We start from the raw sequence: 27,728 nt of genomic DNA on the forward strand, positions 1-27,728 counted from the left end.
CATCGGTATACAAACATCTTAATTTTTGCTGTTTGGCTTCGCTCACATTCCTTACCTGATTTGGCACAGTCATTCTACTGCCAATATCGCCTATTGGACTGGTATCTACACTACCCTTCCTCTTAATGTCCATTCTGCTCTCTACTGCTGTGTCCTTTCTTACTTCATTTTCCTCCCTCTCAATGCTAAAATCAGGTGTGGAGATTACCTGGGCATCTCCCAACCATCTCCCCCAACTCCCTAGTTAAAAGCTCTCAATCAGTTGTGCCAGCCTCCATACAAGAAGTGCATTTCCCTCCCTACTCAGGTGAAGTCCAGCCCAAGAGAACAGTCCTCTGTCCATGAAAGCCCCCCTAGTGACCATACATCCCAAAGCCCTCCTGATGGCACCACTGCCAGAGCCATCTGTTGATGATCAGAATCTTGTCACACCTTTGTTGTCCTTCTCTAGGGACAGGCAGAATCCCACTGAAGATCACCTGAACCTCCATTTCCTTGGTTGGCATAGTCTCCTTTGATACGTTTCAGCGAGAATCTAGCTATATCATTTGTACCCACATAAAGGACAATCAATGGATTCTTTCCTGCTCCCATTACAATCCTCTTCAGCCTCATGGCCACATCCTGGATCTTAGCATCGGGCAGACAGCACACCCTTCTGTTCTCAGGATCAGCTCTGGTTACAGGCCTGTCTGTTCTTTTCAGGAGGGAGTCCCCAATCACGTAAACCTGCCTTTTCCTGGTGATGGTGTGATTCTCAAGCCTATCCCCTGTTCTTTCTGGCTGCAAGTCATCACGTCTACTATTCTCCTTTGCAATCCTCTGCAACAGTTCCAGTATCCTCTTGGGGCTCTTATTTGGTGGTATCTCCATTGACTTATCCACTCTTTGTATAGCACTAGGTGCTCTTCTCTTCTTCCTTGCCCTCCCACCTTCAGTAACCAGTAAACCCGCTGAAAGGCTTCCTTGAAACAGGTAAGCAAAGCTGGTCTGGCTGAAGGATCCTTGTCTACACTAGGACATGAGGACTAACATCAGCTCAGCTGAACCTCTGGCAGAACCTAGTATTAAGGCTACAGTGAAACATGTTTGGTTTCAGGTGTCATTATAAATTCAGTAAAAGCACTGCTGAGATTTGCAAACTTTTTGAACAAACTTGGGTGCAGTTATGGTTTACATACAAATCATATGAAATTTGCTTATAAAAAGAGCACCCTTTTTAATTGCAACTATATTTTGCTCTGAGATTTTGAGTTCATTCATCAAGTTCACTCAGGTGTGAGTGAAACCCTCCTGACTGAAATGGAAGAAAATGCACCACCCCTGGTAAAATGAAACAGCCATGTTCTGCACAGCACTGTTAGAGGTGGGTTAGCAGAGGCATCCAGATGGAGAGAATAAGATGACATGAAGAAACGTTTTCAAAAATGCCCAAGTGATTTAGGAGCCTAAGTCCCATTACTCAGGCTCCCAAGTCACTTTAAAGCTTTTGAAAATTTTACTCTGAAAATGATTAATTTGGAAAGAAGAAAAGTAAGAGCTATGACAGAGCAATCTATAAAATGTTGACTAGTATAAAGCCGACTTGTCAAATTCTCCCATTTACCTTTTCTTGTAAGACAAGAACAAAATGGCATACAATGAAACTGAAGGATAATACATCTTATAAAGTAACTGCTTTTGTACAAAAGATATATTTCTCCTGTTGAACTCACAGCTGAGGGATATTACCAAGCGCTGAACTGACTGTGAAGTTAATCATCAGAATGAAAACGAGATGTAAACAGATGCAGCAAAATGTTCCTGAATCAGCAGACAGCATGAAACAATAACTCTGAAAGGTGTGAACTGCCCCATGGCATCTGAAGTTCAGTGACAAGAGTTTAAATTCCAACATTGTCACATATTTCACTATTTGATCAGTAGTTCAACTGAGCTACTATTGATCAAATAATTCAAGAAAGGAGAAGGACAATCATGAAGATCATGGAGTCTCAGGTGACAAGGGTACGGTTTGTGCATGGACTTCGGGGAGTACCATTACTTTCCCCCCCATTTTAACCCTTGGATTTTAATGAGGCAAACAGCTTAGCAAGATTCAAAAAAGGATTAGGCTTGAATACAATTAGCAGCGTCCGAATATAACTCACTATAAGAAAACAACGATAAAAACTGTCAATCAATACTCAAGTTTTGGAGCAATGAAGACAGGAAGAAATATTCCTCATTTGCAAGTTGTACACAATAAACCAGGTGGATTTATGTGAATTTTACATTATCCTCTGAAGCTCCCAGTATTTTGCCACTTTCAGAGCCAGGATGCTGGACTGAACTGCATGGCCTATTGAGCTGTTCTGTTATGCCAGTTCCTAAATTCTCTGCTAGCCCCTCTGTGTCTACCAGGAGGGAGGGAGGGAAGGGGCGGGGCATATGTCTAATTCTTATGTTACTAAGCGTATGTTACTCTTGCTCTGTTGTTTCCAGGGGAAACGGATTGTCAGTGAGAAATGGAGTTCAGATGGCCTTGTGGGAGAAGGTGGAGTCCCAGACCTGAGCGAGGAAGAGGTGGACCACCTGGTAGCTTTCCGCAGAGGGAGACGGATGCAGATTGCTATCACCATGGACAACAAGGAAAAAGTGAGTGCATTCCAAGAGTCTGTATCATAAGGACCAGTACTCCACCAATACCATTGGGCTAGGGGAGCAGAAAGGGAAAGGTTCTATCAGTGAAAGCATTCTGGCAGCAGGTCAGTTGGAGATTGTGTTTATTGGTAGTGTGGGAGTTATCAGGGCTAAAGCTGTCTGGCTGTCATAGCTCAGAAGGAGACAAGGCTGTAGGGCCTGATCCACTTCCCTTGCTCTGTGATCGTAGCTCTAGCCATCTCCAGACTTGTTCAGTTTTGACCTCAGCAAATTCTTCAGCAAGCTCCCCCATAAGACGATTCATATGAGATTCCTTTGGGAACAAGGGGAGGGGCTGGCATTGTCATGTACTTGTCTTGCGTTTAAAGGAGAAAGAATACAAAAGTTACTATCCTCTAGAACCACAGGTCTGGTGGACACCTAAAACCAGCTTTCCACCCAGGGCCATGGAGTCAGAGATGGTCAAAGAGCCCTGTCCCAGGCACACAGACAGTACAGCTTAAACATTAATTGGGATGGGCAATATCCACTTCCAAAACAAACTGATGTGGCCCATGGTGCATATGTTGAACTTTTTAGATCTTGGAAACACTTATTGCAAATGCTTTTCCCACAAAAAAGATGCCTTTCAATACAAGGAAATCCACAGCCAAGCAAGAGTATGCTGCCGACACCCAGTCCTCAGGATCTCTAAAGATTACAAGAGAAAACATAAAGCTAAATAGCCAAAATAAGGATATACATAAAGGTCAAAGGACTTATGCAATTTCCCTCAGTGAGACTGCAGCCAAAGTGAGCTGCTAAATGCTTTATTCTTCTGTTTTTTCTCCCTCCCACTGAGTTTGACTAGAGATAAAGGACCCCATTATCTATTTCCCTATGGTTGCTTTACATTGAGTGTCATAAAGAAGCAGATAAGTCAGCAGACTGAGCTACCATTGTACACCCAGCAGCACAGGAGGTTTCCTTGGTATCATAAAGCTAGTGTAATAGTTCTACAACACAGCAGTGCCATGGAGGAATTGTCAGGGCATGCTTGTGAGAGAGGTGATGTGGTCTGTACCTCTGTGCAGTGTCTATTCTTGGCTTCTCAAACAGCTCTTGGAGTCATTGGAAGCCAGTGTATATATTAGAGCAGCCTTGAGGCTGCTCTATCTTATGCAACTCAGTTTGATAAAAGCCATTCCTCCCATTCCTGCACAAAGTGAATCTCCTCCAGATCTAATAATCAGAGCCTTAAAGTTTGAGAAAAGGGAGCTGCGTTCACAATGCCTTATCCCCTCTCCATTCCTACCAGCAAGCCACTCTTTATCATAGTTACAGCTAAACAGAGTACATTTAGAAAATGAATAGGGAATTTTTCTGGGCATGCTCAGTAGGGATCACTGCAGCTTTATAAAGGGAGCCTGCCTATCAAATTCTCTTCCTCCAAGAGGTAAATATATGCTTCAGCTCAGTTTATGGGCAGATTCAGTAGAAAGTCCAAAACAACCCGAAAGGCTTGGTTTTCCCTCCCCTCAAATAACTTTCTAATCACACTGTTCTGCCACCCTTTAAAGTACAACGTTCCCAATTAACTCAGCTAATTGGGCATACCAGGGAGAAGAGCCAACATTTCCCTGTCACCGCCTCCTATTCCCCATTTGCAAATGGCCACAGTGTATGCACTGGACTCCACCGAAATTTAATCCATATAATCCCCAACAATGCTTCTCTGCAAAAACTGAACTTGTGCTGTTACTTGGCTTGTGCTGTCCTCCTCCAACACCACAGTTCATATTTGATTTTTGAATTTGAAGCGCAGGGTTTGGGTAGGGAAGGAGAGAGAACCTGCACTTCTGCATTCTGGTGGACATGTGCAAACAAGGGGGGGCGTGAGACATGACCAAGTGGGTGCCATTGGCCACTCTGAGAAGAATTCCACAAAGTCATTTAATCACATTCACAGATTTGCTGTGCAGCAGAAAAGTGTCAAATACATAGGATGGATGCAGGAAAAATCAAGCTGGAGCTTATTATACAAGAGTCTAAATACCGTACCTAGTGTACAGAAGCAAGAGGGTTCCTCAGTAATCAGCATCTAAGGGTCTGAAAGGCAATGAAAAGGAAGAATTCAGAATGTTATATGACTTCACCATCTCCTTATTGGTGCATTAGTACAGCCAGGCTGAGTCCTGGAATATTGACACTGACATGAGCTCACTTTAACAACAGAGCCACCTCTATTTATTACTGGTAGGGAGCACAGAGGCATCTCCCCTCCTGCTGTTGGTACGAAGAGCTTCACTCCCTCCCCAGGCAGAGAGTTCTCAGAGCTACTTGCTGAGACAGGCTTCCTGCCACTGTACAAAGAGCCACTCACTGTAGGGGATGTCTGTGGATGTGCTAAGAAACACCCAGTCACCCAGCCAGCCAACAAACTGGGAGCTGCCATTCTGACCCTCAGAGGAGGCAGAGTAGAACTGAGAAGACAAATAATAGAAACAAATGGATATTACATTCCAAACCTTGAGCTCATTTTAGTTAAGTAGGTTTTTTAAAGTGTTTTTGTAGATTGACTAGTTGTTAAATTAGCCACAATACAAAAAAAGTGATAGAGCTTACTTTTGAACTTAGACTTTAAGGCTATATCTACACTACAGCACGGTATATACTATGGGCATGTGAATTGCTGTTCGCACCAAAGTTCTGTGCTGTAACTGACCTGTGTGGATGTAGCTAGCACACACTAAAAAGTACCTAGTTTGCACTAATGTACTCCTCAATAACATAAGAACAGCCATACTGGGTCAGACCAGTGGTCCATCTAGCCCAGTATCCTGTCTTCTGACAGTGGCCAGTGCCAAGTGCTTCAGAGGAAATGAACAGAACAGGTAATCAAGTGATCCAGCCCCTGTCACCCATTTCCAGCTTCTGGCAAACAGAGGCTAGGGACACTTCTGAGCATGGTTTTACATCCCTGCACACCCTGGCTGATGGGCCTACCTTCCATGAACTTCTTTTTTGAACCCTTGTTATAGTCTTGGCCTTTACAACGTCCTCTGGCAAAGAGTTCCACAGGTTGACTGTGTGTTGTGTGAAGAAATACCTCATTTTGTTTGTTTTAAATCTTCTTCCTATTAATTTCATTGAGTGACCCCTAGTTCTTGTGTTATGAGGAGTAAATAACACTTCCTTATTCACTTTCTCCACAACAGTCATGATTTTATAGACCTCTATACTATCCCCCCTTAGTCAGCTCTTTTCCAAGCTGAAAAGTCCCAGTCTTATTAATCTCTCCTCACATGGAAACAATTCCATGTTGCCCTTTTCTGTACCTTTTCCAGTTCCAATATATCTTTTTTGAGATGGAGCAACCAGTTCTGCACACAGTATTCAAGATGTGGGCAGACTATGGATTTATATAGAGGTAATATGATATTTCCTGTCTTACTATGTATCCCTTTCCTAATGATTCCCAACATTCTGTTAGCTTTTTTGACTGCGCCGTACACGAAGAATGGATGTTTACAGAAAACTAACCACAACAACTCCAAGATTTCTTTCTTGATGGGGTCTCAATTACCTGTTACCATTCATTTTATATGTATAATTGGGATTATGTTTTCAAATGTGCATTACCTTGGATTTTATCAACATTGAATTTCATCTGCCATTTTGTTGCCCAGTCACCCAATTTTGTAAGATCCCTTTGTAACTCTTCACAGTCAGCTTTGGACTTAACTATCTTGAGTAGTTTTGTATCATCTGCAAGTTTTGCCACCTCACTGTTTACCCCTTTTTCCAGATCAGCACTGGTCCCAGTACAGGCCCCTGGGGGACAACACAATTTCCTCTCTCCATTCTGAAAACTAAGCATTTATTCCTACCCTTTGTTTCCTATCTTTTAACCAGTTACTGATCCAGGAGAGCACCTTTTCTCCTAACCTATGACTGCTTACTTTGTTTAAGAGCCTTTGGTGAGGGACATTGTCAAAGGCTTTCTGAAAATCTAAGTACACTGTATCCACTGGATCAGCCTTGTCCACATGCTTGTTGACCCCCCTCAAAGAATTCTAGTAGATTGGTGAGGCATGATTTCCCTTTACAAAAACCATGTTGACTCTTCCCCCAACAATTCGTGTTCATTTGTGTGTCTGATAATTCTATTCTTTACTATAGTTTCAACTAATTTGCATGGTACTGAAGTTAAGCTTACTGTCCTGTAATTGCCAGGATCGCCTCTGGAGCCTTTTAAAAAAAATTGGCATCACATTAGCTATCCTCCAGTCATGTGGTACAGAAGCTGATTTAAATTATAGGTTACATACCAAAGTTAATAGTTCTGCAATTGCACATTTGCGTTCCTTCAGAACTCTTGGGTGAATACCATCCGGTCCTGTTGACTTATTACTGTTTAATTTATCAATTTGTTCCAAAACCTCCTCTAATGACACCTCAATCTGGGACAGTTCCTCATATTTGTCACTTAAAAAGAATGGCTCAAGTTTGGGAATCTCCTTCACATCCTCAGCCGTGAAGAGAGATGCAAAGAATTCATTTAGTTTCTCTGCAATGACTTTATCTTCCTTGAGTGCTCCTTTAGCATTTCGATCATCCAGTGTCCCCCCTAGTTGTTTAGCAGGCTTCCTGCTTCTGATGTACTTAAAACTTTTTTTGCTGTTGGTTTTTTTTTAAATCTTTGGCTACTTCTTTAAATTCTTTTCTGGTTTTCCTAATTATATTTTTACACTTCTCTTGCCAGAATTTATGCTTCTTTCTATTTTCCTGAATAGGATTTAACTTCCACTTTTTACAGGATGCCTTTTTGCCTCTAACTGCTTCTTTTTTTTGTTATTGTTTAGCCACGGTGGCACTTTTTTGGTACTCTTACTATGTTTTTTAATTTGGGGTATACATTGAAATGGAGCCTCTATTATGTCTTCAAACAGGACTATGTTAACGCAAACAAAGTACCTCTTAGTTCTCAGCAGCATTCCCACAAGGCAGGTATGGCACAGCACTTTGGGGCGCACAGCAATTCTCACCCCCGTAGTCCAAACTGAGGGGCCATTTAGACAAGCCCCAAGTATGAGATGAGAGACAACGAATGGCTACAGCAAACAAACAGAGGGTATGTCTGCACTGCACTTAAAAATCCACATGGGCTACATGGCCATTTCATTGCAGGGTAGACATTTCATTGCACTGTAGGATGTCTAACTCCACTGTAGATGTAACCAGAGGGAGCACAAGGTACTCCTGAGACAACAGCATGATAAGCAGAACTCACAGCACACAAGCAGCCTACAACCAGTGAGTCATCATGGGACTCAAATGCAACATAGTTAAAGTGTAGAGTGTTGATGGGACCTCCCCACGCTCAGTCAGTGGGATGTGCTTAGGTTCCCCACTATGCTACAGGTGTTAATCATAGAATATTAGAGTTGGAAGGGACCTCAAGAGATCAGAGAGTCCAACCCCCTGCTCAGAGCAGGACAAACTAGAGGTGGTGGGGATTGTAACCAGTTCCTAAGAATCGGTTAGAGATGCAGTGCAGATGGACCTAAAATAACAGCTGCTCCTCATCCCCCTTCAGTTCAGCTTGCACCCACTGCAACTAGAAACATTTTCTGAAATGATTGTGTCCGGCTACACTGTCAGTTCAGTCATTTCCTATACAGATTTGGGGTGGAGAATGGTCAGCAATGCATCCATTTACTAGTGCTGGCAGGACTCAGGAAAGCCAAAGACAGATAAGTCCATCTCTCCCACTCTGCCTCAGATCAACCTCCCTCCTGAGAGACACTGGCGGGCATCAGACTAATTAATAGTAAGAACATATGAATATATTCACTAATATGTTTTTGGTTTGACGATTTCAGAGCAGTTTACAGCAACAGGTATGTACATTGACCCATTTTACAGATGGTGAAACCGAGGCATAGAAAGGTTAAGTGAGTTGTCCAAAGCCACAGAAGAAGTCTGTGGTATAGTCAGAATCCAATGACTAGGCTGGGACTCAGGAGACTTGCCTTCGATTCCCTGCTCCACCCACCGACTTCCTGGGTGATCCCGGACAAGTTATTTTCTCTCTGTGTGCTAGTCTCCACCAGTAAGTTGGGGCTAATGGCACTCCCCTACCTCACGGGAGTGTTGTGATGATAAATACATCAAAGACTGTGGGGTGCTGAGATACTATAGGAACGGGGATGGTACAACTACCTCAGATACAGAGAAGAGAATCCTGATTGGCAGCCTCTGTTTCTAGCCATTAGAAACAGTTTCCTCCTGTAACACACAGCCCAGGCAGGAGGCATAGAGTTGGCTCTGTGCTTGAAGGGGCAGCTGCATTATTTGTGTTCGCCAGTGGAGATTAAAAGTAGCTCTGAGCCCAGCTCCAGCAGCCTCAGATTGACAGAGCCTTTGCAACATTCTGCTGATGCGGGGGGGGGAATTAACTCAAGCACAGCACAATTCAGCCCGCCTTTTCAGGAGGCACTGATTCAGCAGCAGCTCTTGCACTCTGTCCTCTTCCCAGCATGGTATCTGCCGGAAGAAAGCTTGTCTCTGTGCTGTCGACGCTGTGGTGCATGCCAGGAGTGGGGGCATGGGCGGGTTTTACACACTAAAATGGGCAGGCCTGTTCCTTTTTTGCCTGCACAGCTCGGGGTGTAGAATGGTTGACAGGACAGCAGGGAGCACAAAGAGACAATGAAATGGAGATTGTAAATCACGCTGGGAGAGTTGGTAAGCACGGCTGGCAGAGTCGCTTGGCTCTCACGGGCACAGCCTGCCTCTGCGTTTCCATAACACCGAGCCATTTGTCCTCGAGTTCTACCTCACAGCATGAAATAGATATTGGGATTGCTGAAGGGTTTTAAACAGTGTTTTTTTCTGCAAAGAGCCTTTGTTTTCGTTTGAGTCTGACAGAGCTTCCAACTTCCCCTACTCCTCACACAAGGGAGAATTGTTCATGTTAAAAAAGGGGGATGGCCCAAGCTAGAGGGAGGTAAAGAAGGAGGAGCCCCTGTCTATTTAGGGCCTAATCCTTCTCCTGCTGACGTCAATGCCAGGTTTGCACTGAGATTGTATCTGGAAGCTTCTGGCATTCCTAAGCTCACTTTGGGCACCATTTCTGTCCCTAGGTAATATTGCTCTAGCAAAGGTGGTAAAGAAATGTGTCACACTCAATTACTGAGATGAATCTTTCATATGAAACTCTCCATAAAAGACTTCTTAGCCAAAAGCCACACAATTTCTGATGTGGCAGGAATACTTGAACTGTCTGTGTGGAGCACACATTCAAAGAGAGGTTGTTTCACAGACACCTCTCCTCCCATCTAGGACCCTATAGACAACCTTCCACCCCATGGTAAGGCACATCATCTCTTCCAATCAGAATCACACGAACCCATCTCCTGTCCCATGTATAGCAAATGGACCCATCTCCTCATCACGAGTAATACCTGCCCGCTTCCCAGCAATCACACACACCTACCTCCTTGCCAAACTTTGAATCCCACTCACGAATGCACAACCTCTCTGTGGCTCCTCTGCAGGGGAGTTCTCCTGGAACACCAGAGCACCAGTGCATGTAGGTATTTGTAGCTGTCTGTAGTGCATTACCAACAGGGCTAAGATTCTATGATTATGTGATCTGTGCTTTTTGAAAAACATCACACACAACATCACCCTCTCCCGCCTATTCCCTTCCTCTCTCCTTTTTCTCCTTCGCACATGCTTCCCTGCTGCCTGGTCTTCCGATTCCCCTGAACCCAGCTGCCACAGCCCTGGTTTCTTGCTTCTGTGCTCTTGCCCACGCTGGCCTGTCAGAGGTGACAGTTAATCTTATTCCATATAAAACAGCAAACCATTCCTGGGAGAAGATGGATGCACAATAAATGGAACAGACTCATGCATTTACTATCATCTTTATACATTTATACATACACAATCTGTAGATTGGCAACCTTCACATTAAACTTACTTTATGGTGTCTGCAAAGCTAACATGACGAGTTCTTCTGACGCTTCTCAGTGTCATAATCCTGAAGATAAAGAGAGGACACAACAATAGGATTTACAGGCTCCTGGCACATCCTGCAGGACACTTTTGTCCTTAGTGCCCTTCTCTTTTGTTCCACTGGCAGCTTCTGGGGGTGGCTGGTACCACCACACTGGCTGCTGGCTCTACTGCTTGAGGACTAGACAGTTTCTTCTCCCCCTTCTTCTCCTATGCAGTAGTAGTCAGTAGTGAAGGCAGCTAAACTGGCTCTTCCCTTTCATTTCCAGCTGCTTCTGCAGACCTTCAGGCTCTTCATAGGAAGCTTCCTGCCCACATACCTCAACCTGCGAATGGACCACCCAAAGGGACAAGCGGGTAATTCTGTTCCCATTCCCATTCAGCCCAGGGCTCTTTACTGAGACTACCAGCAAGGGTGCTAATCCACACCAGCCGTGAGGATGGATTTTGTGGTGTGAACGCCTGTTCACCAGGAAGTGAACTGAGACACAGTTTCAATATACAGACAACTGAAAAGGTGGTGGTTACTGACAGCTGTTACCAGCCTCATCATTGGCAATTGATGACCTGTAAGCAAAAGGCCTTTCAATCTCTTCCATATCCTCTTGTCCTGAGCCATCCAATCTGTCCTGGCCACAATGCCCACATTCACTTAGCCCCAGCTACACATGCTCTCCTCGCTCACTCTCTTGCACACTCACAGATCAGTCCATTCCTTGCTCACTCTTTCACACCCATGCTCTCCCTCCTTCAGACAGATGCAGTGCTGTGTGGAGTGGCCTGGACTCCTTTCCTGTTGCCAAGAATGCCCTTTGGATGGCTCAACAGTTCTGACACTCAGTCACAAGATATCCAGACACTTGGCCCTTTTCTTCTCTCCAGCTGTGGTGTGGAAATTGCTTTCAGATCTCCATCCTGTCTTTTAGAAGCAAGTTTGCCTGCAGCCTGGTGACATTTTTCTGGATTGAGCAGCTTGACTAGAACCCTACCCAACCTACCACAGGGTGATAGCCTGCATTTTAAGAATCAATGGGAGTAAAGTGCTTACCTTGCCTCTCCTCACAGAAAGCTGGGGATGATTAGCCAACAATTGCTCAGGGCCACATGGAGCACAGCAGATATCTTCATCTCGTGTATGTTTTCCCTTAAACAAAGGCCAAACTTGGCCTTTCACTCAGAATCACGTTGTCTTTTAGAATGACAAAAGTCAAGTCTCCATGAGAGAGCCCCATATGATCGTGTCTCCTCCCTAATAGGCTGTAGTAGCCCTGCCTCTCAAAATGTCTACCTGGCTCTGCAGACAGTAGAGTTCTTAGAGACTTAAAGTTGCAGGATGCAGAAAGCAAAGGCATAACACTTACAAAGCTAACTCATCCACAGGCTCCAGCTCAGACCTGATGGCATAAACTTGAAAAACCACAGTCACAAACCTTTCACTCCCACTCGCTGTTGCCTTGACAGACCACAGGCTCTCCATCTTGGACTCCCCATGCTGCTGCTCTCAGACAGGTTGACATCCCCACACAACTCCTTGCCAGTCACTTTGCAGCCGGGGAACCCCCAAAGCCAAGCGGGCACTGATCTACTCTTCTCTCGTGGGTCAACTGCCTAAGAGACCACAGTTTAGAAAATGCATTGGGCTGGATCCCACCCTCGGGATCTGTGCATGGAATGGATGCTGCATGCAGTTCTCCCCCTGTAGGGCGACCAGATGTCTTGATTTTATAGGGGCAGTCCCAATATTTGGGGCTTTATCCTATATAAGCGCCTATTACCCCCCACCCTCTGTCCTGATTTTCCCCCACTTGCTATATGGTCATCCTAGCCCCCTCCCGTCATACACAAGGAGCAATCTTCTCCCTCAGACCTCACAGAATGCAATCTATGGTCAGGCTGTCAAGAACCCACATTTCCCACATTCTCATTACCTGCAGCCAGCAGAAACAACCGAGAAAAAGGAGAACCAGAAGCCATAAGCCATGTTGCTGCAGAGCACTCTCCGTCCCTCCAAGCTGGAGGACTGGGGAGCTGGAGAAGGGGACCAAGAATCCAGGCAGAAGCACAGGAACTCCATGCAGGCGGCCTTGTGCATCCAGCGTATGCCTGAGCTCAGTGTGGACCTCGCAGAGTTCCTGGCCTTTGTGCGGGTGTTGCCACAGTGGGATATGATCGGGCCTATTTGGGGGGAATGGATCCCTTTGTCCCTGGAAACTTGGAGAATCCAACTCTGCTTCACCCTTGTGCAGAGGCAAAACCAGGGGCATGTGCAGGAATAAAAAAATTCACTGCTTTTGGAGGGGCACGTTCTAGGCCACCCCACCTCCCTGCAGACCCAGGGCCAGAGGAGCCATCAGGTCCTGCCATGGTCCTGGGGCCAAAGGAGGTCATTCCCCACCGTGGCCCAGTGGCTGAAGGAGTTCTGTGCCCCTGCCACTTACTGGGGGTGAAGCAGGAGTGTGCCCCTGCTTGTTTCCCCTTGTGCACGTCTCTGGGAAGAACTGAAATCACACTTGGCTTCCACTCCCACACAAACTAATAAAATCAATTCCCCCAGCTTTTGTAGCAGCTAAAGAGTGGCCATGTTCTCCCCTCCCCTTGCTGTCTGTATCCATCACTTTCTGCTGGCTGCAGGATTCTAATTATTGTCAGCAGGGCCAAGAGTAATGTCTCACTGGCTATGTGTTTGATAGCCGTTTTCCTAAGAGACCACTCCAGATTGTGGCATTTTTCATGGCTATGTTTCAGGAGAATCATTTTATGCATTAGAGCTGTAACTGGGCACACCCGCACCACCAGAGCACACCAGCTAATCATTAGCATGTTACAAACCGCTTTGCAAACAGACCGATAGGTACGTGCCTTCTGGGTGTTTTGTATTGCCTTGTTATTAACACCATTTTCATAGATGATACATCACAAGTGAAGCCATTTCCAGTCTGGAGATGGACGAACTGCTCTCACCTGCTCAGCTATATGTGTTAGAATATATGTCACCCCTCCCCACACTAGAGAAACCCCTTGCCAAAAAAAGAAAATGTTCCATTTTACATGGTGGATGTGGTTTTCCAAAGTGCACAGCTTCCTTATAAGCTTCATAGTAGGTAGTCAGCTTTTTAACAAGATTTGGGGGGAAAATTCACCCAGTGTGCAGAGCTTTTTTGAAAATCTGGCCACAGTTGTGCACTTGAAAATCTGTCTCTGAGCTCCTTTGAAAATCTAGTCCCACATAATTTGGGTCTGCTGCTTTTCCTCACATGGACTAGTGCTTTCCTCTGCAGTTACTCCCATTGATTTTGGTGGGACTATCTGTGGGTTAAGGGTAGCCGAATCTGACCCTAAAGAGTTTAAGAAACCATACTAATTTATCTCCTCTGGTCAGGATCTGCAGATGGCATCTGCCTGAATAATTCATGTGATTTATTATTTTCATTTTGAAAATAAAAATCCAATGAGATAGTCTAGATCTCATGAGATGGTCTTAGTAGGGGTAAATAAGCCCAATGGCCTGTGGGTTCTGAGTTACTACAGAGAATTCTTTCTGGGTGTCTGGCTGGTGGGTCTTACCCACATGCTCAGGGTTTAACTGACTGTCATGTTTGAGAGTTGGGAAGGAATTTTCCCGCAGGGCAGATTGGCAGAGGCCCTGGGGTTTTTTGCCTTCCTCTGAAGCATAGGGCATGGGTCACTTGCTGGTGGATTCACTGTACCTTGAAGTCTTTAAATCATTATTTGAGGACTTCAATAACTCAGTCATAGGTTAGGGTCTATTACAGGAGTGGGTGGGTGAAGTTCTGTGGCCTGCATTGTGCAGGAGGTCAGATTAGATGATCATAATGGTCCCTTCTGACCTTATAGTCTATGAGTCTATGAGATCCTAGAATGAACTCATTTAATCTTGTCTACGTGTGGGGATCTTACCCAGTGTGGGATTTGCTTGTATTGTTTCAGTGGTAGCATTTGAAAACTAGACTTCTGAAATCATACTATCATGAAAGATCCCAGACAAATCTAGGGCTTGGTCCTTCAAAGAGATCTACATGGCCATTCTCTTCCTCCTGCAGGGAGTCCCACTGAAGTCAATTGGACTCTGTGCAGGAGTGAAGTCCATGCATGAAGATCTTTTGGCAGAACCAGGCTCCTAGAAAGGAGCAGACACATGGCCCTCTCTCCCCTCCCGTCCCCCAGAGAACAACATTTCTTCTAAAAGCCCACCCCCAGAACACCAACGCTGCAAACAACAGCTATGTAACAATTCCTACTTGGCTCATAGGCTTGAAAGGCAGCATGATCTGAGCAGAGGTCCGGGCTTGAGTGTATGGGTTCCTGACCCTGGTGCTCTGACTGTCTCATTGTTGGGTGTTAATTGCTCTGTGCCTCGGTTTCCCCAAGTGTAGAAGGGTGACAACATTATTTACCTCACACAGGCATTGTGTGGCACAGTGAGTTAAGGTTTGTACAGTGCTTTTAAAATACAGTGCTATGGCAGTGCCGAGTGTCATTAGCACACAGAAGATGCTGGCCAGAGTTTTTATTGCACCCAAGGGACGTGCAAATGCTCTCGCTGTGGCTGGACTTGCATGATCGTGTTTGGCGCTAAATCAAAGGGAGAGTCTTGGCAGAATGGGAAGCTTTCATGCTAGAGTGGTCAGACAGAGACTGTAATGGTGGTGGTGGCAGGTTAAATTCAGGCAGGCTGGGGACCTAAGCACAACCCATATGGGCCCCTCATCCTCCCCCCACCACAGTATTGTAGCCCTACCCCTGTACCAGGACCCCACCCCTCCTTGGGCTGGCAGCAGGTTTCGGTTAAGATGAACGGGGCAGTTCACCCCTCTTGGAGCCCTAGTTTCAAGCTGTCTGCAGACTCAGACAGGCATCAGTTATACTTGGGGACAATTTTAAGCTTCTCCTGGCATCCCTGATTGATAGACACATAATTTAAAAAACTTGGAAAGCTGAGATTCTGATCTCGTCCTGTGAATTTAGGAACTGGTGTGCTACTGCTAAGTATATATAAGCCTATTGTGCCTATGCTGTAACCTGGCCATAGGTGATAGATTCTGTGCGACACCTGAAACATAGACTGTAGATCATTGCTGTGTCCCCAGATGCTAAAGGCTTCTTGAATCAGAGCCCTGACACTGAATTAATTCTGAGCTTTATTGATCATGTCAGTGCTGGGTGAGTATTCACACAATACTCTAAATATCTAATGGCCTCTCCAACTGGAATGGCTTCTCTGGGTGCAGAGTCTTTTCCACAACAGCACAAGCAATACCTTCCTAATGTCATTTCTGAGCTTCCTTTTAAACTCTACCAGCCCAATTCCGATCCCACTTGCCCTGATTGTGCAGCGTTGCTCCAGTAATTGCAGCTAAGATGCTCAAGATGCTATGTGCTGTAGAAACTTGGTTAGATAGATTCACTGGAATGCCACTTGATTTTCACCAGCATAATGAGAGCAGAATCAGGCCCTATAGTTTCAGCATTTTATTTAATTCCTTATCACACTTTGCTTTGGTTCAATAATACCCTTTATGGCATTGAAGAGTTTTGATGCTTGGCTAAAAATCAAACTAAGCAACTCGCCCGAATAAGATCCTGTTTTCAGCTCAGCCCTGACGTCACAATGTTATCATTTCCATGAATGGCTGACCAAGCCCTTTGTGCGGAGAATTTGCTCTTTGTAGTTTTGTTTTCCTTTGAGGTGCAAAGCCTTGGGCCCACACATGGCTTTCCAATGATGCTCAGGTAGGAGGAGGGTGGGGGTGCAATTTTGGAAACGCCTTTCAGATGCCGTGCCACTTCCTGAGGGGGTTGTTGGTCTCCCAGCTGCAAAACAACAAATTGCTGGATCAACATGGAATTTGTGCAGTCAGCCCCTATGCGGCCATGTATGGTTACAAAACTGGGGGAGGCAGCAGTGATGAATGCTGTGTCATTTGGCAGCAAATGTGCTGAGGATCATGTGGTGCAGCTCAGCAACCAGTAGGCAGCAGAGGCAGCTCAAGTGGGGATACAGCAGCCCCTGTGGTCAGGGCACACACAGAGCAGGATGCTGCGGCTATATCACTGGCATCAGACCAGTGGGGTTTGCTGCAGTTTCTTCAGCTGGTGGCTCACCTGCTGGAGCTGCTTTTAGTTCTCTTTAGTTCTTGGCAGTCCGCCGGTCCAAACGCTGGTTGGTAAGAATGAGGCAATGATACCAGTATCCCATAGTTAGTGGGATTCTCCAGTGAGGGGATGCAGGGACCTTTCCCAGTTAGGCAGCAAGGGTCCCATTGCCAAGAACAGATACAGGTGAGGAGCCTTTACCTTCCTGAGCCAGAGGGATTCAGGGCTTGTCGACGGGGGAAGTTATTCCAGAATAAGATAGGGTGTGACTTTAAATCAGTAGAGCGATTCCGGAGTAGCTCTCCATGTAGACACTCTTGCTCTGGAATAGCTCTAGCACTTTACATTCACACCTTGCCTTATCCTGGAGTAATTCCGTGTGTAGACAAGCCCTAAGCCTGTCCCAGCTATTCACTTCATTGCTATTTGTAATAGTGTGTTCTGAGGAGGGGAAGAGTAGGGAGAACAGGAGAGGTGCGTGTATCTGAGAAGCACAGTCTCTTTCCTGCCCACCCTTCTCGTTTTATTTGAAAGGCACAAGAGAGTAACATTGAAAGAAGTTGACACAAGAGGGCGGATGGTTTTCACACTCCCTGTTGCTCTGGAACGTGGGTTCTAGCCTCCCTCTGCTGGATACTCTGCCTCCCTGAGCGCAACACACACAGCTGTACACACCCAATGATTCTGTGACTGCACCTGAGTCTCCCTCCTGCCCTCTCCCCATGCTGTACATCCTTGCTGCTGCCAGGAAGTATTAAGAAAGTCATGCAATTCCCTGTCCTCCTGACGCCCCACGAAATGTACTCTCTAAGTGATGCCAGTGTGATATGCTTCTCCTTCAGGATGTTTCCAGTCTCTGGTTGTCCATGGAGTAGGTTTCAGGAATAGCACTGGGTCTCACTACCAAGCTGGAGATGTAGAGAAGCTGGTGCTCCTAGGGGAGGTTACCAGCTGCTCCATCAGTCTCTGTTGCAAGTAACTATGCACCGAGTGACACTGCAGTTTGCCTCGGAGAAGGGCTCATTTCTGCCTTCCTAGCTAAAAATAAAGCACAAGTGCTGCAGTATGCAAGCAAGAGAGAAGGATGTATGGGGAAGGAAAGGAGGTGTCTAGAAGAAAGGGGTAGGGGAGCCTAAGCACCACACTGGGGCCAGAGGAGGCAAATGAAAACCAATGATCAAAGAGAACAGGGTGGGGGTGAAAGGGAACCACAAAAACAAAATGTCACACTGAAAGCAACCAGCAGGAACTGCATCCCCAGAAAGACCATCTGAGAGTCAGGAGACATGAATTCAATTCCAGTTCCGCTCCGCCACAGACTTCCTGGGTGCCCTTGGGCAAGTCACTTAAACTTGCTGTGCTTCAGCCCCCTGATTTCTATAAAATGGGGATGATAATGATCAGTGATCTCACAGGGAGACTGTGAATCTAGTCTTATTTACCTGTAAAGCACTTTGAAACCCTTGGATGGAAGGCCCTATCCTTGTGATCTATAATCACCCAAGACGGCAACAAAAGAGTAACAGACAGCAGAGACAATGCACTAGAGAATAGCACTCATTGTAGTAAAGCAATTTAACACTAAAGGGATCCCACAGGTAGAGCTGACTTCAGGTCCCTCATGGAAGAAGGGCTTAAATTTGGTGGAGTTTTCATAATTGAATAAGGGGTGCACGAGCTCCTATATCAATGTTCCTGGGGATCTCCTGTGATCTCTGCCAGCCCTGTCCATAGCTGACTGTACTTGTCAGAACATGGTATCAGGCTTGCAGTGGGCCAGAGAACTGCCTGTTTCATTTGCTTAATGCTTTGTCCATGGTTCAGGAAGATGGTGGGAGGGTAATTAATGCTTGTGTCCTAAGGCAATATCACCACTGCAGCAGTCTGGGGATCTGGTTACAATACAGTTCAAGGTAGTGTAGCTGGGACCTAATTGTGTCCCTAGAAGTGTTAGAGACCTGGACTGTCAAGACAGGATACAGGGACATGGTTCCATCCCGACTTTATCACAGTAACTTTTAACCAGATTGCAAATGGCTCCCTGAGTCCACTACAGTTGTACTGTAGACAGGGTGTTAGACCCAGATCCTCAAGGCTATTTAGGCACCTAACTGTCACTGAAATACCTTTGAGGATCTGTGCTTTGGTGCTGTAAGCTTCTCTAGAGCGGCTTTCCTCTTTTGGCAGCATGGCAGAGTAGAGAGATCAATAGGAATGTGTTCCCCTTTACTGCTGTCCTCCTTGTGTCTCGGTGCCCCTGCTTTCCCTTGCCAGTCAGTGCCGGTTTGACTCAGTGCATCAGGAGTCCACTTTGTCTCTTCCACTCATCTTTTGTCTCCTGAGAAATCCCTTCTGGTTTTGCACAGCTCAGAGGCGCTAATTCCTCACTCTGGAGTCCGTGCACAACTGTGAATGGGGTCTCCTCTGTATCCCTACAGGTGGATGAAAGGAGAACAGTGGAGAGGAGGCGATCAGACACCGACAAGGACTCAGAGAGTGAGCACAACAGAAAGGTGAGAGGGGCCCTCAGTGCTGATTGGTGTTCATGTGAAGGGGGTGGTGATGTAGTGGACATTAGGACCCTGATTGTCAGAGGGACTGACCCTCTACAGCTACCCTTGAAGTTAATGGGAGCTTTAACAACGAGAGTCCTGCCCCTCTGGAACTTTTCACAATGGGAGCTTTGAGTGCTCAGCCTATCCGGAAATCAGCCCTCAAGGTATTCTTGATAGTGCCTGTCTCACTGAAATAGTGACTGCTCGGGTTATCTGGTGTACAGAGTGCTACAGGAAGTCCTTTCCCTGACTGCCTCTTTCACCACCCAGGAACAGTCCCATCCCAAAGGAATGGATGAGCTTGTTCATAAAACTATAGACCTTAAAGATGGAAAAGATGTACTGAGTCACCTGGCCCATTCCCCCGGCTGACACAGCGTTGAGCCCCAGGGTATTAGCCAGAGCTTTGTCCCAGCTGGCTTTAAATGATATGATCTTGAGGAAAATGTGAACAACTGAAGAACTGACATGCCTTTTAACTGTAGGGGTCATTTGGGAGCATTAGTGCTGGAGCAGTTGTTAGGTTCTTTATGAGGGCCCAGAGGTTCCCCGTTCCTCTGGCCATCCGCTGTGCCCAGTTCTCTGTGGGGATGAGCAAAGTAGACATGCCTAGATTAACCAAAAGGCCCTGAAGCAATGAAGCACACAGCTTTAAGATGGCAGCCCCACTAGGGAATGGTTCCAGCATGACATAAGATGGATTTCTATAGAGAATCGCTGATGCATGCTGAAGTCCTTTTCCTTAGTGATATCCCAGACTACACATTTTTACTGCACCAGCCAGTTTGACCTCAGCTCTGACCTGAGATTCCTCGGAAGACAGCTGTACCTGGGAATAAAGCACCATTTCCTAATTTTTCTTCTGGTGGGTTGGAAGGGCCTTTTGCCACTTCTTCATTCCCGGATGCCCTCTTCTTCTCTCCCCATTCTTGTCTTTGTGATCACACTTACGCTTCTGGACACACACTGCTTCCAATTGTGTGAAATGGAAATCCAGGGTGGGTGGAAGCCCATCTCACTGCTGTTCAGTCGAAGGGCCAGCAGAGGGTACTCTAAGAGCAGCGTGACCCTAAACAGGTTCACCTGAACTTCATCTTTTCACTGAGCCAGGGGACAAAAGGCAGAGGTTGCTGTCTAAACCTAGGCTCCTAACGTGCCAGTGCTGCTGCCAGGATGTTTGCCCAGCCAGAGGACGAGTGCCATTGCATTAGCTCTTTTCTCTGTTGCTATCATTTGCTTGTGGGTTGAAAGGTCCAGGCTGCATTAGCTACCGTCCGTTGCTTTAGCAGGAGTTGGCCAGGGTTGCAGTAAATTAAAGTGTGTGCCTTCCCGCTGGCTGTTTAATACAAACCCAGGAGGAAGCACTGTCTCCCCTGAGCTAGCAGACACTCTTAATTAATGGAGCACAAATTGAATAGCCCCCGCCTCCAGGCGATTCATTAGGAGAGCACAGATGGGCTCCTTAGCATTAATCCCAGCTGCGCCCAGCAGAGTGGCGTAGGGCTGCCTGATTGGACTCCCTCTTGGTCCAGCAGACACAGCTGCGTCCAAGCTGAGCAGGGCCCCCGGTTGGGAAACAGCTCCTCACTCTCGCACTTGGCAGGCAGCAGACAGACATCTTCTCTTTATTTACCTGATGAACAGCACAGACACTCAGCGAGAAACGTCCCCGTCTGACAGCTGCAACTCCTCTGTCATTCCCTGGTTCCAAGTGGCTAGCAACTTCACTAGCGGATTCAGTGACAAGGTGGACTAGGGCTCTGGCCTTTCACCTCTGCACAGCTGGGGTCAAGCCTTATCTTAGATGGCCAATAAAAATCAATTTCCTAGATTTTGCCTAATCCTCACTTGCATGTGCCAGGCGGCAGGATTGACGGTCTCTGCTCAGGAAAGGGGTCAGGGTCAGAGCTCAGGGCTGAAGTGCATTGGTAGCTGAGGAAGCTCATGCAGTGCCTGCCTGTGCCTGTATGGCGCACACTGCTGCTACTCCCCTCTGCTTTCCTGAGCACTGAGCTGGCTCACCAGTCATATCCCACACCTCGAGATGCTCACTAAGTAGTGAGGGGAGGCGTTGGAAGCTGCAGGGGGTGTTTCAGAACCACCTTCTTCTCCATCTAAGAACAACAGGCCTTCCAGGACTACAGCATGGCTTTCCTTTGCCCAAAAAAGGAGGGCTGAGTATCTTTCCTCCCCTCCTGCTCCTGGACGGACTTGCTGGGTCCTTCAACTCCCTTTGGTAAAGAACTAATGAGCTGTTGCTCCCTCCCCCTCTCACGCCCACATTGGTGGGTCTCCCTGGCAACAGGTTTTTCAATCATTCTTTTCCTCCAGTCTATTTTGATCTGCAATAAAATGCCAGGGAGATTAATTCCCGTTTTGGAGAAGGGGGGAGGGAGGAGGTGGGCTTTGAAGGTGGGAAATGTGGAGTGGTGAATTATCCACCAATAATTAACATCCCAGGACTCGCTTTGTGCTAAACTATTCATTATACGACTCTACTTGATAGCAGGCTATGGTCAGATGGCTCTCACCTCCAGTACAAGACTGAAATTTGGTTGCTTATTCCCAGTTCCTTATGTGTGATACCAGCTCCTTATTCATGGTGCCCGGTTCCTTATTCAAAAGTCAAAACTATTAAAAATATATCAGCATAAGATTCAATTTTTAGAAATGTCATCAAATAAATGTGATAAAGAACTAAATTACTAAATATTTAATGATTTATTAATTAAATAATCAAATAAGGAGCTGGGATTTGAGTGGCTGTCCATGTCAAAGTAAGTCTTAGGTCACCCTAAATGACACATCTCCACAACATCAGATTGTTCTGAAGGAGCTGGGACGTGCCACTTGCCAATCCAAAGCTTTGTTTCCGCACAATATGCTGCCATCTGTTAGGCTCCATCCCACTTCCATATTGTACATAGAGTTTGAAGAAGGAAGGGGGTTTTCATAGACAGTACATGCATCTCGGGTCATCCCAAGTGCCATGTCCCTGGGACCATTATTTCATTATGAAGAGATGACGATATGCCATTCCCTTTCTGGTCTGATGAATATATTACCCCAGATTTTATTTTAGTTAACATAGAATATGCATGTACGAATCAAAGCAATATGCAATCAGCTGGTTGCAAATCCAACTGTAAAGTTTTCACAAAAATTATATAACAGTTACAAATGAAGATGTCTATAGGAACTTTGGTTTGTTAGATGAATTAAGAGGGAAAATGGCTAAATTTATCGACATTTGTTTAACTGTGTTACTGATATAAAAACATTTGTTTGCTCATTACACAACAAACATAAAATGAAGACAAGGCTTTAGCACAGTAAGCTTCCAAATAATCTTGTTTATTAACTGTATGCAAACATACAAGGCCTAACTTAATGCATACTGCTGCTCTGAGTGGTTTCTGATAGCTTCTAAAATATAGAAAACAGTGAACACCATCAGGGTGCTCACAAACAACTTAAAGGAATGCTACCCTATTCCTGTATACTACAATTAGCTGAACCAGTCTTCAGTGTTGCTATGGGACTTGTACAACAGCAATGTGGCTTGGTACGCATTAGTGGAACTTGGAAAACTATCTGTGGCTAGAATATCTGCACCTCCTTTTCTTTTTAATTCCCAAACTCCAACATAGAAATGTCACACTTCAGTTTGTCCAAGTTTGTGGAAACATATAAAATGTTTTGTTATAACAGCAACTTTGTTCCTATAATGGTAACACCTTTGTTAAAATAAACTCTACTGTTTATGCAAATAATATTGCTGACTTCTATTGAACTGATCGATATTTGAAACTTTATTTTAAATTTGAATATTATATTCGAATTACATGGAAAAGTACTATAGAGAAGGCACAGGAAGGATTTTTCTGTGGTAGGGACATTTCTTTTTTGGCCGAATAGTCAGTGAATTGTACTTGAGAAGACAAGAGTCATCATTTTGAGATGCATCTACCAAAATGCATCTTGTTTTCTTTCAATTTATTCACTATCACACACACAAAGCTCTGATGGAAATAGCCGTGTCAAATTTTTGAATATTTCTGCGATGAGACTTAACTGCAAATGTAAAAAAGTAAGATGTATGGTTCACCATTAATGAAATGATGTGTACTCAGTTGACATAGCACTTGTTCACTCTGACACTGTAAAATAAGTAAATAAGTTGCGATTTATGCTAATAAAAATACTTTAATTGACCAATTGGTGCTGCTGTTGTTAGTACTGATCACTGGTGACACCTATATTTAACCATTCCTATGGATTTGTATGTTGAGACCCTGTTTTGCATAGAAGGGAATTTTCTTCATCAATTTCTGCATAGAATTGCTGTATAATTTGGTGATGTCTGCCTCTCCTTAAGGAGGTTTTCATGGTCTATAATTCGGACACAACCAACCACTGCATAAAACATCTACATGGAGGTGGAAGCTTTGATAAAGATGCATGTGTAAAAGGGCCAGTAGCAGAGTTTCATAGATTCAGAGATTTTTCAGGTCAAAGGGGATCATTAGGTCACTTAGTCTCACCTTCTGTATATCACCATAAAATTTAATCTGGTTACCCTGGTATTGAGCCAAGTAACAATTTGTGTTGAACTTAAATGATATTTTCTGGAATGGCATCCACTCTTGATTTGGAAATACCAAAAGCTGGGGAATCCATCACTCCCTTTGATCATTTGTTCTAGTGGTTGATCACCCTCACGGTCAAAATTTTGTGCCTAATTTCTAATGTCAATTTGTCTGGCTTCAGCTTGCAGCCGTTGCTTCTTTTTTCTGCCTTTCTCTGCTAGATTAAAGAGCCCTTTAGTATCCAATATTTTGTCTACTTGAAGTTACTTAGACCTGGTCTACACTTACTGGCAAATTCAGCGGCAGTCGACGAGAATTATTTAAGCTATGTAGAGTAGCTTGCGTAACTTATGTCGACTTCCTAAATTCTCTTCTGCACACCGTCTCCATTACACTGCGCTGACGGAAAAGGCGTATCCATTGATGCAGCGCTATTCTTTTTTCGGAGGTGGTTTTATTAGATCAACTTCTGGATCAATTGAGCAGGGTCTTCACTTCTGTTCAAGCAAACCGGATAAATCGATCTGATGGTGGCGAATTTGCCGCCATCAGTGTAGACATAGCCTTATACACGGTAAGCAAGTCATGTCTCCACCTTTTTTTTGTCTTTTGATAAGCTAAATAGATTGAGTTCTTTCAGTGTAGGGCATTTTTTCCAGCTGTCAAGTCATTTTTGTGGCTCTTTTCTATGTCCTCTACCACTTTTCAACAACCTTTTAAGATATGGACGCCAGTCCTGGATGCAGTAGTCTGGTATTGATATCACCAAGGCTATAAACAGAAATAAAATCACCTCCTGCTCCTACTCATTATTTCCATTTATCCACTTAAGAAGGAAATATCAAATGCAAAAATACCAAATGTGGAAAAAGTGAGTAGGCAGCAGCACTACAGAAAATGATCTGAGGGTTACAGTGGATCACAAATTGAATATGAGTCAATGTGATGAAGTTGCAAAAAAGGCTAATATTCTGAGGTGTATTAACAGTAGTGTCGTCTGCAAGACCTAGGAGTTAATTGTTCTGCTCTACTCGGCGCTGGGGTTCTGTGTCCAATTTTGGGCGCCACTTTTTAAGATGTGGACAAATTGGAGAGAGTTCAGAGAAAAGCAACAAAAATGATATAAGTTTAGAACACCTGATCTATGAGGAAAGGTTTAAAAAAAATAGGCATGTTTAGTCTTGTGAAGACTAAGGGGGGCTCGATGACAGACTACAAATATGTTAAAGATTAAAACAAAGATGTGATCAATTGTCTCCCATGTCCACTGAAAGTAGTAGTAGTAATAGGCTTAAACATCAGCAAGGGAGGTTTAGGTTAGATAGTAGGAAAACCTCCTAACTATAAGAATATTTAAGCTCTGGAAGAGGCTACCAAGGGAGGTTGTGGAATCCCCATCATTGGAGGTTTTTAAGAGCATATTAGACAAACACTTGTCAGGGATGGTCTAGGTATACTTGGTCCTGCCTCAGCTCGGGGGGATGGAGAAGATGACCTCTCGAGGTCCCTCCCAGATCTACATTGCTATGATTCTATGATCCCTAAATCCTTGTCAGAGTCAGTGCTTTCCAGGACACAGTCCCACCTTCGGTAGGAATAGCTTGCATTTCTTGTTTCTAGATGTGTTCAAACATATTTTATTTGAATCCATGTTATTCTGAAGGACTGCTTTGTCTTCATCATTATTTACCACTCCTCCAATCTTTGTGTCCTACACAAATTTTATCAGCAGTGATTTTATATTTACTTCATGATTGTTGGTGAAAATGTTGAATAGCACTGGGCTTCGTATTGATCTCTGCAGACCCCTCTAGAAACATCCACGCTCAGTGATAACTCTCCACTGACAACTGCTTTTTTGAGACCTCTCACTTAGCTGTTTCTTAATCCATTTAATGTGTGTTTTATTGATATTTTCTAGTTCTAACTTTTAAAATCAGAATGTCACGTGGTGCTCTGTCAAACACGTTACAAAACTCAGTATTTTATATCTATTCTGTAGAAAGTCTTGTGCCGAGCTCATCCCACATCCCTACCTTCCAGTGGTACATTAAGCAGTGTGACTACACATCTGTCATATGTGTTTGTTCTCTCATCCTCTGCCCAGGGATAGAAGCATGTGTAGTGGAGTGTCTTGTTTTGGCAGGGTTTTAGATTGGGATTTTTATTATTTAAATATGCATATTGCTGTGTGTGTGTTAGAGAAGGCATAATCAAATAAATGAGCCTTGCACTTGGAACGGAAGGTAGTGAGGTTTGTGATTGTCCTTAGTTCCTGAGGGAGTTTATTCCACAGTATGGGACCAGCCCCCTGAAAGTTCTGTCTAATGTATAGGCACACTTTACCATTATAGTAGAGAGTTCCATTGTGCCTGCGGAGTGGAGTTGTTGGCCATGGTCATTGTTCCAGAACTTAAGAAATCTTTTCAAGATCCTGAGCTCAGGCCATTCCATGCCTTGAAGATAAGGATGTGACTTTGAACTCTAGTTGAAATTCTGTGGGAAGCCAGTGTAGAGAGCAGAGGAGAGGTGTGATGTATTTGTGGTAGCCAGTATTACTGAGCAGATGTGCTGTAGTGTTCTGTAGTAGATGGGGTTTCCTAAATGCTGATGGTTTCATGCCCAGGTGAATCACAGTGCTTTAGGCCAGCCAAGAGGTAGTGAAAGTGTGAATAACTGAGGCCAGGTTATTGTCCACAAGGATAGGACAGATTATCATAGCCAACCAGAGATGGCAGAAAGTATTACTCTTCACTGCTGCTCTGTGAGAGCTTAGTGTCAGCAAGGAATCCAAGAGTACTATTGTATTAATTTAACAGTAGTATATGGGCCCAAAGAGTCAAAGGTATTAACATGACCCTCTCACTATCCAACATTAAGCAGTTTTAAATGAGGTTGGCAGTTTGGTATACAGAGACCTCTGCTGGCTTAGTACCATGACAAACACACCAGTACACACTTTTCCTCCTTTTATAGAAGAAAAAGAAGGGAAAACAGTTAAAGCATTTGACAGTCTGTTAGATGGTATTAAAGATGGTAATAATTGTCCTTTTGAGAAGTTAATCAAAATGGGTTACAGCTGTCATTGTTTATGTAGCTGTTAAAGCCTGATCCCATTTCCTAGAAGATGGGACAAAATAAACAAAAAAGAGGAAAGAAAAGAACAGCAAAAATAAAATATATAGCTTCGGTCTCTGGTGTTAACTCTAGCTTGCAACCTTGCTGCTGGACAAATGCAAACATGGCATACAGTCTTATAAGTCATTCCAAAACCTGAAAAACTTGTACCAGCATTGGATTGTGTAGGGTATTGCTTTTATCTGCCTCTCTGGTCATGGACTTACAGCAGTGTTGCAAAATAAGCAGTCTTGGCCAACTAAGCCAGACTCTTACTAGGCAGAAGGAAAAAGGAGAAGAATAGGAAAGAAAAGAAATAAGGTAGAACACATGAGGGATAGAATCATAGAAGATTAGAGTTGGAAGGGACCTCAGGAGGTCCTCTAGTCCAACCCCCTGCTCCAAGCAGGACTAACCTCAGCTAAATAATCCCAGCCAGGGCTTTGTCAAGCTGCAGCTTAAAAACCTCTAAAGATGGAGATTCCACCACCTCCCTAGGTAACTAAGTCTCAGATCCCAGGTGGTGTTTGGGATTTAGCCAGAGCCCTTGGAGGTCTCAGCAAACTGGACGGTCTTCAACAACCTGGTTTCTCCACCTCCTGCATGAAGTCCATGTCTCACTTATGGACACAAAAACAACTTTGTACTGAAACAAATTTCAGGATCTATCAGATAGAAATATTACCTGTATTGCTATACAGGTGAG

At 44.7% G+C, this 27,728-nt stretch overlaps 1 protein-coding gene across 4 annotated transcripts in view; it reads left to right on the forward strand.

Annotated features, from left to right (window-relative positions):
• CCDC9B (coiled-coil domain containing 9B) overlaps nucleotides 1–27,728 on the forward strand; it is a 106,245-nt gene that overhangs the window by 43,491 nt on the left and 35,026 nt on the right. For all 4 annotated transcript variants that reach the window (XM_067558000.1, XM_067558001.1, XM_067557999.1 and 1 more), the window contains exons 5-6: nucleotides 2,485–2,637; nucleotides 19,200–19,274. In XM_067558000.1, the coding sequence (XP_067414101.1) occupies nucleotides 2,485–2,637; nucleotides 19,200–19,274 (228 nt within the window). The remainder of the gene's footprint in view (nucleotides 1–2,484; nucleotides 2,638–19,199; nucleotides 19,275–27,728) is intronic.

The sequence above is a fragment of the Emydura macquarii genome, unplaced genomic scaffold (genome assembly GCF_026122565.2).
Source record: "Emydura macquarii macquarii isolate MOO-44397 ecotype Brisbane River unplaced genomic scaffold, CSIRO-AGI_Emac_v2 contig_1876, whole genome shotgun sequence".
Taxonomy (NCBI): Eukaryota; Metazoa; Chordata; order Testudines; family Chelidae; genus Emydura; species Emydura macquarii.